This window comes from Mobula hypostoma, chromosome 8 (assembly GCF_963921235.1).
Source record: "Mobula hypostoma chromosome 8, sMobHyp1.1, whole genome shotgun sequence".
Lineage (NCBI taxonomy): Eukaryota > Metazoa > Chordata > Chondrichthyes > Myliobatiformes > Myliobatidae > Mobula > Mobula hypostoma.
This window is the reverse complement of record NC_086104.1, coordinates 39190723-39205634: the sequence shown is the minus strand read 5'-3', so window position 1 is coordinate 39205634 and position 14912 is coordinate 39190723. Positions and strand designations below refer to the sequence as shown.

Genomic DNA, 14912 nt, shown 5'->3' with positions numbered 1-14912 from the left:
AGGACTGGAAAGGAAGGTGCAAGGCGCGGGAATAAAAAGGTGAGGGGGAGGGGAAGGGTGATAGCTAGATGGTGAAGCCAAGTGGGCGGGAAAGGTAAAGTGCTGGAGAGGAAGGAATCTGATAGGAGAGGAGAGTGGACCATGGGAGAAAGGGAAGAAGAGGCACCATGAAGTGGTGGTAGGCAGGTGAGAGAGGTCAAAGGCCAGAAGAAGAGGGAGGGATAAATGTTTCTTTACCAAAAGAAGAAATTGATGTTCATGCCATCAGATTGGAGGCTACACAGACGCAACGTGAGGCTCCTCCACCTTGAGGGTGGCCTCTGTATGGCACAAGAAGGGACCGTGGATCGGCATGACAGAATAGGAGTAGGAATTAAAATGGTTGGCCACCAGGAAATTCTGCTTTTGGTGGATGGTCCGGAGGTGCTTGATGAAGTGGTACCCCAGTTTATGATGGGTCTCAGCAATGTAGAGCAGGTGCCCCCTCCCATGCCACGACCACCCAGTCTGCATTCTTTCTCCAATGTAAAGGCAACCACATTGCGAACACAAAATGCAATACATTAGATTGGAAAAAGTGAAATTGAATCATCTGCCTAGCTAAGCATAAATGAGAATTCTTCAGTCGTGTAATTAGAAGTCATGTATTTGGCCTCCACGATGGTTGAGTGTGTGGATTATCCTGGCCTTGCTGTTTGCATTAGCTTGTGTAATTGTCCTCTAACCAGATGTGGTAGGGCAGTGACACTTTGATCCATTGGTTGAGTGTTACCAGCTGAAAGCTGTTCATGCTGCTCAGCACAAATGTAGTTTTGTGTTGCATTGTTCAGTTGGCACCTCATCCTGCTGAATCCCAGCTTGCCTGCACATTTCCACATATTGACCGGGACTCCCATTCTGAAAAAGGGCTGGGTGGGGTAGACTACATGTATACAAGCAAACGAAAGAACATTTCTCTGGACTATGGTGCATCCACGATGCATATATCACACACAGCACATAAAACAAAATATTACCACAAATGATAATAAAATATAATTCAAAATGCATGTGAGGTTTGCAGCACAGGTAAACAGTACAGTAAAGAGTAAATAGCTCGCTGTCCTAGTGTGTCCAAATGTGTTTAGTAAAGTTCCCTTAATCAGTATATAGAGGTTTCAACCAGTGGGAGTGCGAAGGGCCTGTTTCTGTGCTGTAGTGTTCTGTGACTCTGTGACTCCTTGAACCAGGATTGATATCCTAAATGGATTGTAATTGACACAGTGAGGAACATCCTGGTTGACAATTTTCCAAGTTTTTATTGCTGTTATTATCCACATCATTTCATTGATGTACATTCTTAAGCTGCTAGATCTGTTCTGAGTTCAATAGTTGTGCTACAAAACATGATGTGGAGTCAAGAATTTATCTGCAAAAGGACTGTGTCGTGGTCACTTCCACCAGTGGTGTCATTGATGGATATAATTGCGACAGATAGATTGGCAAGGGTCAAGTAGGTGTATTTCTTGTTACTTCACTCATCATCTCCGACATATCCACTTTGACAGCTAGGTTCTTTAGGGTTTTGCCAGTTCAGTGAGTGGTGGAATTACCAAGCCACTCATTATTGTAAAAATGATTCGTGGACTACACATTTATATCCACTGTAAAAGAAAAAATCCTTTTGTTTAACATTTAAGTTCATTATTCACATACAACTTTTATACAATAATTTCAAGTATAAACTAATTATAATACAAATTATCCTTAAAATTTATTGATTTCAATTAGTTCAGAATTCAAAGTATTTTTTCTGTTAAGAAAATTGCTTTGTGTTTAAAATTAATGTTTTAATCTGATTCTTATTCTGACAGTCCACAATTCAATAAGGAAATGCTTCTAAAATTTGTATTCATAAAATGAAATTCATTTTGATAATTTCTGATACATGTTCCAATATAATTTGATGTGATGTACATTTTCAAATGATTTCTAAAAAGAGCCCTCACCTCCCATTCAACTCTATAACCTGCTAGTTCTCTATGAGCAGCTTTTTCTTGGATGCAAAGCTTATAGAAGTGCTTTCAAATGTCGTTTCTTAATCATTGCACTGGGGATTAAAAAAACAACTTAATAGATTCAGAGAAGGATAGAAGCATTTTTTCTTCTCTCAATTTCAATCCTGTTTCCCTCATTTCACTTGTTAATTTGCATGATGCTTAGCTTATGTAGCCTGAATAACCAAATAGCAAGCCTGAGTACTTTGAGGTGTGTGAAATAGATCCCTCTTTGGGTCATGACATGTTAAAGGGAAGGTCTGTTTAATTCAGATCAAACTTTTAATAAGGGACAAAATTTGAAACCCACTTTAGTACAAAATGGTAATATTGTCGTCTTTTAGTCTTTGGAGATCATTCTGTTTATAAATTTTAGGGATTTTTGTATTGGCAAATACCTAGTTCTGTTATGAGGATTAATGATACCAGCCTTGTGGTAATGCAAAAAAGGAAATGGAAAAAATAAACTGAAAGGATAGATCTAAACTAAGGAGAAAATGAATGAACTTAAGTATTATTTTTGGCATCTTTTTATGTTCCTAATTCCTGTGTTTTCTTTGCCAAATAATTTTGTATAGTAACTGCTTGTTTTAGCTGGTGGTGTAGTGGCATCGGCACTGGGCCTCAAGGCAAATGGTCCCGAGTTCGAATCCAGCAGGTTCCTTGCATACTTTCCATCTGTGCTGTGTTGAGTGTCAAGCTAGCAACTTGTCCTCATAATAAACAGATATGGAAATGGCATAAATGGTGCCTAATGTGTGAAAAGGAACATCAGTTGCTTGTATATAGTCTAGAATCCCAGAATGTCCCAGCTTTAGCACACTCCTTTTTCTTACTCATGGTGTCTCTTACAGACATCACACGCAAATAATAAGTATAAACATAAAATGGTGGATAATCTCAACAGGTCAGGTAACGCTGGTGAAAATCATAATTTGGTTTATGTATTTACATTGATGATGTGCACCTGTGCTTGACTGTTATCCCTCTTGACATCGCCAGTGCTCTTCTGTTTCATATTACTAATCTGCCATCCAATTTTGAGTAAACCAAATTTGGATCTAATTAAAGATTTGAAGGATAGAAAAGTATATTTTGGGTCCCATCAGAAAACCTGTTCCCTGATCATGGATCCAGTACCCTTGCTGGCCAATATCTTAATTTAAATTTTCTTATATATACCTGTGTATTCATTTTAGGTGCAACACCCACAGTGCCTGTGACCTACACCAACAGTACAATCCTTTCAGTGTTTTCTCATTTGTGGTTTCTTGCTCCAGCTTTAGTGGTTGTGCATTTTAACTAAGCTCTGAACTTTAATGATTTTCAATGAAAATGCAGTTAACCACTGTATGAATAGATAACAACTGTTCTCCACTTCCAATCCCTAAACAGACACGTCATTTTCTAATGGGCACATTCTCTGCATATTAATTTAATGAACTTGTACATCTTTCCTATTCCTAAAAGCCTAGAAAGTTCTGTATGTGGTTTTTAGATACGCACGTTTAGCTCACGCACATGGCATTCTCTTTACCACCAATTCAGAAAGAGTTGTAATTCAATATTTTATACTTGCCTTTACAACCTAGAGTTAGTATTCATGAAATAACAAAGGACTGCAGAATTATTGAAATTAGTCAACGGAAGATTGTTTTCTGATTGATAGTTGTTTGTTCCCTTTCTTAATAACTCAGTAGTTTTCCATTTTTTAACACCACCTAAATGACCAATTTGTGTGGTCTGTAACACTACCAAACATTTTCAAGTGTCATGACCCAAGATGGCTTTGCTAAAAGAAAAATAAATTACTAACTGCTATTTGGCTTAAATGATTGCTATACTTTGTTTATTGTTTGTAGCACGGAAGATTTTGTCCACTTTCAAAGCAATTAGATTTTAAGCTAACAGAATTTTTCTGATATTTTGAACAGAGGGAGACATGATCAAGATGTTCATGCGTGGGCGTCCAATCACAATGTACATTCCTTCTGATGTAACGAATTATGATGAGATCAAATCAGAACTGCCTTCTGAGAAGCTTAAGCTGGAATGGGTGTATCCTTGTCCTATTGCATGTTTGATAATTACATGAATGCAGTAGATATACTTTGGGGACCCTGAATAGCTTTGTTATTGAACATAATTAAACGCCAGACTTGAAATATAAGTGTCCATTTTAAGATGCCAAGTTATATCAGTTTTATGTGTTATTGTTTATTGCCTCTTGCTGCAATAAGGTCAATGTTATGTTTGTTACAAAGACAAACTTGCATGGGTTTTCAAATGCTAGAACTATTTTATTTACAGATTTACAGAATGGATTCAGCTGGACTACGTTTTACTCGTAATCTTCAGCCCACCAAAAGCGTGTGTCTAGGTCCACCAACGTCACTTCCCATTCTGGGTGAACTGTCCGCATTGCTCACTGGGAACTGAAGTTTTTTCATTACCCACATAATAACACATCTTCCCCCTTTAAAGAAAACAAGCACAATAGCTCTCTGACAAAGATATTTACCTTAACTTCAATTGTAATAAACAAATACAGTCCTTTATTCACTTTTTTTTTCCTATCCATCTCTGTGGTGGCTTAATTATCTCTTTTAGACTGCTACTTGTTTCCACAGATATCTTACTTTCCTTTGCTACGTTAATGCCTGTGTCCTTTCGAGAATTCTGATCTACATGTTAGTTTCTTTCACATTCTTCTGCCAAGATTCTGTCTGTTCATCTCTGTTCTTGTTCTTGCTGTGTGACCGTAATTCACTCCACATGCCTCACAATAGAGCTCTGGACTACATCCAAGTGATCAGTGAGTCTTTGCACAAGATCCAACTGATTCTGTCTCAATTCACAGAACTCCTGTTGGCTGTGTATCATAGAGAGCAACTCCTCCTGTTGGTTTGTGTTGAACTGTTGCTGTTGTTCTGTCCTTGAGTCTTACGTGGTCATCCCAGCTTTCTTTTTATTTTTCCATTTCAACTTCGGAGAGGATCATGGTGGTATTTTTTTGATTTCCAGTCTTTAACTGGAAGTTGATGAGAGACAGATTTTGAACCACAGTTGCATGATGTGGAAGCAAGACTGTTCAACACTGGAATCCTGACTGTCATGCTGGTGCAGATGGTACAGATGCCTATGGAAGGTGGAGTTCTTGTGCTTCTCTTGCATAACCTCTCTGGAGCTCTCATGGATGCTCATACGAGTATCTCGAGTTACATCAGGTAAACATCTGAGCCCCTCGAAGACTTGTGTACTCTATGAAAAGTCTTTTCGCCACGTTGAGCCTTTTACATGCAGTCAAAATTAATATTGGCTATACTCTCATTTACAACCAGGAACTATGCCTTTAGGTATTGGCCCTTGTGTTTGAAGGTCACCGTACAGCCTCCTTTTACTGGAATGTTCTCTCAAGAATAGCCTGTCACTTTAAACTTCACTAGGTAAATCTTGCTCTTTGAGGGTCTTGTAATCATCCATTGATAACAGATTTACCAGGGCTCTGGTGTCAAGCTTGAAAGGAATTATTGGCTCATTCACAGTAACTGGAATGATCCATTCTGATTTTACCAGCACCAGCAGTCTGCAGAGAATCTACAAAGATTTCCTCAGCAACTGTGTGCACCTTTCTCTTGGTAACCCTAGCTTTGCAGCACTTTGCGAAATGATACTACTTCTCACAATTATTGCAGGATTTTCTCTCTGCTGCCCAGAAAGCATGCTGTATCTTGAAGCTGCCGAAGCTCACCGGAAACACTAAGAGAATACCAGGTGAAAGCCTGAAAATTTTGTAATGGATAACTCAAGTCCCCCTGCACATAGGCAGTTTACCGGCAATTTAATCAACAATTGGAGATGCTTCAAACAGCAGCTACTTCTAGAAGTAGGACACGTCTTTGAGATGTTCCTACCTCCACATTTGTTGTATTTACTGTTTGACCCTACCTCTTTGCTATTCTGTTGCTTTGGGAAATGCCTTGTGTTCTGCAGTGACGTCACCATGAAGTTGTAGCTTGGTGTTGTCCAATTGCAGTCTCAGTTGTTCACTGTCCACCACTGCACCATCTCATAGGAACACCTTTCCAGCGCATCCATCCATCCTTATCTGCAAATGGTTAATCCAGGGAAAAGGTTGGGTCGGTGGCGGGGCCAGCAGTGTAAAGAATTCTCTACCAGCTGGGTCCTCAAGCATTCTTTTTTCCTTGATAAGGGTTTATGTGCAATTTTCAAATGGGAATGTTGACAATCTCCAGTCTTCACCCAGTGAATGCTATGGAAGCTATTTTGTTAATGTAATCTAATAAGATGATACAGGCTTAAATAGTTGCTCTTATGAGATTAATTTTTCTTTTATTGAAGTATTTTTTTTCTATTGGTTTCACACTTTAATTTTTGTAATTAACAGGACGAGAGGAGGCCAATTCACCTTTCAAACCTGCTCTGCCAGTCAATAAAAACTTGGCCTCAATGCTACTTTCCCACACTATTTCTATACCCCTGTATTTTTCTCATCATCCTGAAGGTATATTGATTTGTTCATGAGATATTGTTTCACACTCTTGATGGTTTTGTAAATGGCTGTCATTCACAATAGAGACTTCACAATGAGTGGCTTTTAAATATTACACTACAAAGAGCATTTCAGCAGAACTAGTTATTTCTTTACCTGATCTGCTCCTAATGCACTCACTCAGCAAGATACTCTGGGAACGTTTGAGGGGTGGAACCCTTTTTGATTTTTCTGTACTAAACCACTAATGCTATTTGTAATATTTCTGTCGCTATCTAGGTTTGTATCAGACTAATAATCAAATAATTTCTATCAAATTTATGTTACGTACCCCGTAACTGGGTTGCCAAACCAGCAGAAATGGATCACTCAGTTGGAGTCTGGATTACTAGAACTAAGAAAGTTTTATTAAAGAAACAAGCAACACAGTACTCTAATCAAAAGGATAATAAATGCAACAGTTCAGCAATGATAAACACACATGTACACAGAATTAGGATAACAGGATCAATCAAGCTCTATCGTCATCTAGGGGTAAATGACCGGTTTCAAAGTGACGCAAAGTTCAGTTCAATTGAGTTCAGTTCAGTTCACCGTAATCACTGCCGTGGGAGATGGACAGTGGGGGGAAGGAGAGAGAGAGCAAAACAAATGAATATTCAAACATCTTCCACACAGACCTTCGATATTCTTCGCAGTCAGCTTTCGGGCGAGCCCTTTGTGATGTCTTCTGAGGTCACCGACCGTGACCCCTCCGTTTCCAGATACGATCGTTTCTCTGCGGTGAACCTGGCACCCAGGCAAGGGCGGACACACACCAGGTTCCCGCCGATCGTGCCTTTCCACCCTGTGCGTCTATGGCTTGGTCCCGCGAGCAGCCCTCCAAAACTTCCCACCGACTTGTGGGAGACGCACCGCTTCCAGGGTCTCGTTACCTCAGAATGTCGTGTGTGTCCTGCCTTAGCGAACCTGTCCCTTTTTATCCCCCTGCTGGGGTATCACCTGTCCATCACTTCAAACAGTTCAGGGTTCAAAGGGGGGGCCACTCTTGACAGCTCTCCTTCCGTCCCTTAATTAACATTCCCAAATGCTGCTCCATTGTTTTCCTTATCTCTCTTTCTCCTGAAGACAGGTGGCAGACCAACTGCTGATCCCACTGGTGCCAGCACAGGACAGCTAACATCTTAATCTATGTGTATTCTCGTCACATTTATTAGATGATAAATTAACTGAGTCACTGTGCAAAGTATACATTTTCATTTAATATGGCCTTGACTAATAGGAAATAGATATGGCTATCGAGGAAGGGACTGCCGTTCGAATATCTACCTCCTCCCAACTGGAGAAGTTGTCTACTTTATAGCATCTGTTGTAGTGATGTACAATATTGAAGAAAGGACTCAAAGGCACTACCTGGGTCACACAGACTGTGTTAAATGGTAAGTTGATTTTCTATTGGCACTACCTGGGTCACACAGACTGTGCTTAAATGGTAAGATAGTTTACCATTCACTTAGGAAATTAGAAACAAACAGAAAAATTTAGAAATATTCAACAGTTCAGGAAGCTACTATTCAGAGAGAAGTAATAATTGTTTCAATTCAATGACCTTTTATTGGAACTGAGTTATGTGATCAACTACTTTCAACATTTCAAAGTGCAAAGTAAATGTATTAATATTAAAGTACATATGTCACCATATACAATTCTGAGATTCATCCACTTGCTGGTATTCACACTCGATGTAAGAAACCAAATGAAATCAATGAAAGACCATACTCAAAAGGATGGACAAACATCCAATGTGCAAAAGACAAGAAATTCTGTAAATGCAAAAAGAAGTAGAAAATAAAGATTTAATTAAGTGATAAATATTGAGAATGTGAGATGGGAAGTCCTTGAAAGTGAGGCCATGGGTTGTTGGTAAAGATCAGTGATGGGGTGAGTGATGTTATCTCCTCTAGTTCAAGAACCTGATGGTTGTGGAGTAGTGTAGTAACTGTTCCGATTGTGGTGGTGTGGGTTCTGAGGCTTTTGTACCTTCTTCCTGATGGCAACAGTGAGAAAAGAGCAAGACCTGGATGGTGGAACTGCTTTCCTGTGACAGAGCTCCATGTCGATGTGATCAAAAACTTTTATTTTGCCCTTTTTAACTGGAGGTTGATATATTTACAAAAGTACCCTGTAGGTATGAGTATCACCTTTTATAAAGCATGAATAGAGATATTGCACACTCAGTGGTAGAAATAACTGTGAACTATTTTGCGCGTACTTAATGAGGTGTAAATATTCAGCAAGTTCTGGTGCTTGGTCATGCAAATTACTTCTGCAATATTGGCATAATTCTTGTCTGTAATTGGCAGTTTAAAGAGTGATTCCAAACACTTGGGTCCACCTCAAAAGCAAAATTCAATTTTTGTACATTCTCATACATATTTTTTACAAAAGGATTTGAATTATGTGCCACAGACAAAATACTGGAAGAACTCAGCAGGCTGGGCACATCTATGGGGAAAAAAGTACAGTCGACATTTCGGGCCGAGAACGTTTGGCAGGACTCGGCCTGAAACGTTGTATCTGCAGATTTTCTCTTGTTTGTGATTTGAATTATGAGCCTTTTTAATAAAGTGCTCATTTAACATTGCTTATTAGTGAGCTTCTTTCCTTTTGGAACTGTAACAGTATGCACTAGATAGCTAAGTGATCTCAAACTAATGAACGAGGTCGAAGTTGTGCCATTATGTTACATATAGTAGTGAATGGTGATGGCCAATGAAGCAGCTAAACTGGCAGAGAAAGATATTCATGGAGATTGAATCTGAGAGATTTATTGTCTGTAGTTCATATAAATGACTTGGATGAGAATGTAGGGGACATGAGAATAAATTGGTCACAAAAATTTATGGAACTTGCTGAATTCCGCCAGTATTTTGAGTGCTTCGGATGCCCAACGCCAGCAGAATCTCGTGTTCATAGATTACGAAGCAGGTTGTTTAAAGATACAGTGGGCAATACGTAAAGTTGTACAGCAAGGATACAAGCCTGTCAGCCCAGTGAGCCCATATTCTCCCAACTAGTTCTAATTTCCTGTGCTCGGACCATGTTCTTCTAAGCCCACCCCTCCATGTATCAATCCAAGTGCCTCCTAAATGATACTATTGTACCTGCCTCAACCACTTCTTCTGGTAGCTCGTTCCATATACTTATCATCCTCTGCATGAACAAGTTGTCCTTCATGTACCTTTTAAATATTTCCCCTCTCACTTTATATTTATGCCTCCCAGTCTTGGACTCACCTGGGGAAAAGACTGGTTTACTGTCCACCTTATCAATGCCTCATGATTTTAAATACAGTATTCCTTTAAGATCGCCCCACATTCTCCTATATTCTTAGCCTGGCCAGCCTTTCCCTATACTCTGGCCTTGTAGTCCTGGTAGCATCATCATAAATTTTGTCTGCACAATTTCCATTTTAGCAATATCTTTTCTATAACTAGGTGCAAAATCTGTATACAGTACCCCAAATGCAGCCTCACCAATGACTTCAACTGCAACATCATGACCTAACAGTTATATTCGGTGCCCTGATTTATGAAAACTAGCATACTGAATGCCTTTTATCCACACGCTTTTTACCTGTGTTGCTGCTTTCACTGAACTAGTCAGTTGCGCTCCCAAGTCCTTCTGTTCAGTATGCCCCCTGGTGCTCTTCTATCCATGGTATAAATCCTATGCTGGTTTGACTTTCCAAATTGCGTCATCGCACACTTGAGTGTATAGGAAATCCATTTGCCACTCCTCATCCACTTCCGTAGCTGATCAAGATCTCCTTGTAATCTACAATAACCTTCTTCACTATTAACAAGCCTAATTTTGTGTTATCTGCAAACTTACCGACCAAGCCATGTGCATTTGCATCCAAATCACAGACATCCCACCTCTCCCGGAACTTCCGGGAGTCTCCTGCATATTAATAGTGGCTCCCTGATGCCCGCAAATTATATACAATATCATGGAGATCAATTTTTTTGAGAGCGTGAGAGAGAAAAGCAAGAGAGAGCGCGAGAGCGACCATGAGAGAGCACGAGGGCGACCATGAGAGAGAGCACGTGAGCGAGAGTGAAGGCAAGCGAGAGAGAGCAAGTGCGAGAGTGTTCCAAAAAAAATAAAACGTACGTCACCCCAGGCTACACTAAAGTGTACCCCTGCCTAATAGGGGTCAAAATAATGACAGTGTTGCTCGCTGCACTGTTTGCAACAATGACTTTTCTATTGCCCATGGTGGGTTAAGACTGTAAAAGACATGTTGAGGTGAGTTTAACAGGTGTCATTCGTTCATTAGCATAGCTAACGTTATTTAATCTAGCTGGCCAGCTGCTAAGGAGCTACTCTATTGCAGCCATCCCACGTCTCCCAGAAGTCTCCCGCAAATTGCTGGTGCTACCTCCCTGAAATGAGTTTTTGCAGGGTGGGATGTCTGAAATCATATGTATAAATAATAAATAATGTGAGTCCCAACACCAATCCCTGCGGTACACTACTAGCCCCCCAGCCTCCAGTCACCACTCTCTGCTTCCTACCTACAAGCCAATTTTAAATCCACATAGCAAGTGTCCATGTTTCTGGATTTCATGAGGCCTAACCTTCCAAACCAGCCTAGCCTGTGGGACCTTGTCAAAGGCCTTGCTGAAATCCCAACTGATTTCCTTATCCTCATCGTTTTTGGTTACCAACTCAAAAAAGAATTCTGAAAGTTTCATCAAGAACACTTTCCCCCACACAGAGCCATGCTGACTCCTGTTAATCAGACCCTGTCCGTCCAAATGCTGGTAGATCCTGAATAGCCCTTCTAGTAAGCACAGCACTGATGGCAGGCTGACTGGCCCGTAGTCCCTGGTTTGCCCTGGAGATTTCACTACTTTTATGCACTTTAAGGCTGCAAATACCTTGTCCATTGTAATGTGAATATCCTCCAAAAACATCTCCATTTCTTTCCTTTATCTTTTGAGCCACCATGAGTTTCTTAGGGTAAACACCAATAAGAAATATTAAATATTAAAAATCCCACTCATCTCCTGATACATTGTACTGTGCAAAAGTCTTAGGTGCATATATACGGTTAGGGTGCCTAAGATTTTTGCATAGTACTGTAGCGATTTTATGTATTGCACTGTTTTGCTGCCGCAAAAAAAAGTCAAATCTTATGACATCTGAGAATGATAAACCTAATTCTGATATGGGTCCTTTATTGTGGACTGGGAGAGGGTTCATTGAGTGATCATTGTTGGGGGAAGGGGAAGGCAGGCGAGAGGGAACAGGAAGCACCAGAGAGAAATTTGTAGTGATCAATTACTTGGAATCAAATGGCCTTGCCTGGTGTCTCAGGGCTGGGTGTACCTGCACCTGCACCCACACCATCCCTCTGCCCTGGCATTTCTTCTCTGCCTCTTGTCCCACACCCCTCTCTGTGGTGCACCACCCTTGGCATTCCCAACATCCTTCGCTTTTGTCAAATTTACAAACTCTCTCTCCGCTCCGCACTGACAAATACAGTACAGTGCAGAAGTCTTATATATGCACCCTCGCTATATATCTTTGCCTAAGACTTTTACATAGTACTGTAGATATAGACAGCCCTTAGGATTTTCCTGCCAGATCTATCTCCTACCCTCCTAACTTCCTAAATCTGGATGGTGAACTTGTGGCACATGTGGTCAAGAGAGCACGAGCAAAAATTTTGTTGGCACATGACAGAGAGTGCCAGGCCTCAATTCTTTAAACCACATAATAAAAAAATACTTGATCATTATTGTTATTGCTAAATAAAGCAGCAAATTTTTTTTTATAATCCAAGAGCAGTGAGAAGTTTACAAAGGAAACGTCTCATGCCAGCTTGGCACAAGCTCAGCTGGTTGTGAGAACACGTGATGTTGGCTTATACATTTTGAAATCTTCGCAGACCTGGTAGACACATTAGTATTTGGATAGTAAGTGTTTAGGCCAGTTGCCATTAGCTTCACTCTGCTTAAAATTTTTCTTCTGTTGTTTGTGATTGAATGCTGGATATTCAATAATAGTTTGTAGTAAGTAGTTTGGTGCCTCAATAGATATATTTTATTTATAGTAATTGTAAATGGTAGAACTAATTATATATAGTATTTTTCGATTGCCTTCATAAAAGATTAATATGAATAATTTTAACAGGTTTTCTAAAATGCTTCATTTATTTCAATCTGTTTTACTTTTATTAATAGAAAAATAATGATACATGTAAACAAACAGCAGGACTCATCCTTTTTCCTTAAAGAGGTCCATTTTATTGTTACTAGTATTACAGTATCTCCACTCCATATTACCATGGCACCTGAGAGAACTTTTTAAAAGATAATCACCAATTTGGATACACACTCCTGAAAAGATTCACCACCCTTGTCCTAAATCAATGGATGTTTCTCAACCAGAGCCTCATTATCTCTCGTTGTCTAGAGTTCCTCAAACTTGCCAGGTTTACCCTTCACCTTAACAGGGACGTATTGCTCCTAGACACTTGCTATCACATTCTTAAAAGCCGCTTAGTTGTCATTCATTCCTTTCCATTCAAACAGGTTCACCCAATTGACCTCTGGTAGATCTGGTCTTAATTGCCCAAATGTTAGCCCTTCTCTAATTTAGGACCCTGATCTGTGTACCTGTCCTATCCTTTTACATCACTGACTACCATTTCAGTAACTTGCCCTGTTTTGTTCTTGTAAGTGGAAGTCCACTATTGCGTCCTCCCAAGTAGGGTCCTCTATATATTGACTGAGAAAATATTTTGGATGCATTTCACAAATTCCATCCAGGAATTGAGGCCCTTATTAGACGGTTGGTCTAGTACAACCCTATTTTTCCTATAACCTGGAGCAATTTCTCTACACATCTACTCCAAGGACCTGACCGCTGCTGCTGGCCCCTGAAAGAACATCAGCTGGAAAGCTGAGTGAAACGGTGGCAAATGGGATTTATTCCATATGGGTGAGGTAATGTACTGTGGGATGTTAAATACTGATTTGTAGAGTAAATGGCAGGAAGCTTTGGAGCATTGCTGTACAGCAAGATTTGGGCTGCAAGTCCAAATCTCCCTGAAAGTGGCAGCATCCGTGGATAGGGTATTGATTTTAAGGAAGTCAGGAAGATATCCATATCCTCAGTTTTGTCAGGATTCGGCATTTGTGGCCAAAAGAAATGGCTGAAGCGTTTGGAAACATCTTCAATGAGATGTGCAAAACAGATGATTTATCCTCCCATCTTCTACCCCCAGCACCAATGCCAATGTTTAGACAGATTATTTCACTCTCTCTGTATGATGTCGAGAAGAGCATTGTTAGGCCTGGGTACCACATCCAAGCTGTTTTACTGACAGAGAGCACTCAAGAGTTTGCTGTTCCTCTAAACAAATTATTGCAGTACAGTTATAACAATGATATCCACCTGGATCTATGGAAGACCGGTCAGATCTGTTCTGCATATAGAAAGCAAATCTGGTGATCACTTTACAATCTGGATAGTTAGGTCATCGGCAAAAAGATGCCGGGTAGTATCAACGGTACCCTCAAACAACACGCACTGGTCAGTAGTCAACTCATCAGTTACTCAGGTTTTGTCAGTCAAGCTCACTCTGGATTCTTCAGTTTCAGCTGAACATGAACCAAGAAGCTAAATTCCAAAAGGGAGTTGAGAGTGACTGCCTTTGAAGTCAAAGGTCATGAAGGGAAAACACTCCAGTAGTTGATGTTGGACCTTGCACAGAGTAAAATTATTCTGGTTGTTGGCAGTCAGTCATGTATTGAACCAGAAGGCACAGCCTCAAAATTGAGGGGCGACCCTTTAGAACAGAGGTAAGGAGGAATTTTTTTTTTAAGCCAGAGTGTCGTGAATTTGTGGAATGCTCTGCCCAGACTGTGGTGGAGGCCAGGTCCATGGGTATATTTAAAGTGGAAGTTGATAGTTTCCTGATTGGTCAGGGCATCAAAGAATGTCGTGAGAATTCAGGTGTATGGGGTTGAGCGGGATCCTGGATCAGGCATGATGGAATGGCGGACTAGACTTGATGGACTGAATGGCCTAATTCTGGTTTTATGTCTTATGGTCTATGGTGATGCCTGGAGGCTGAGGTATTATGTACGACAGTATCCTAGACCCAGCCATCTTTATCTGATCCATTACCAACATCAGTTTCCTTTGTTAGTTGACACTTCCATAATTTTCACTTCATTCACAACTCCTTACCTAATGTACTTTATGTAGCAAGACCCAGATAACGTTGTCATGGACTAGTAAGTTGCAAGTAACATTAATGTCTCAAAAGTATCAGGCAATAATGA

At 40.2% G+C, this 14912-nt stretch overlaps 1 protein-coding gene across 2 annotated transcripts in view; it reads left to right on the top strand.

The window, feature by feature from the left end:
• Positions 1 to 14912, top strand: part of LOC134350481 (echinoderm microtubule-associated protein-like 4) — a 259312-nt gene that overhangs the window by 154739 nt on the left and 89661 nt on the right. For both annotated transcript variants that reach the window (XM_063055692.1, XM_063055693.1), the window contains 2 exons: positions 3971 to 4094; positions 7839 to 7988. In XM_063055692.1, coding sequence (XP_062911762.1) covers positions 3971 to 4094; positions 7839 to 7988 — 274 coding nt within the window. The remainder of the gene's footprint in view (positions 1 to 3970; positions 4095 to 7838; positions 7989 to 14912) is intronic.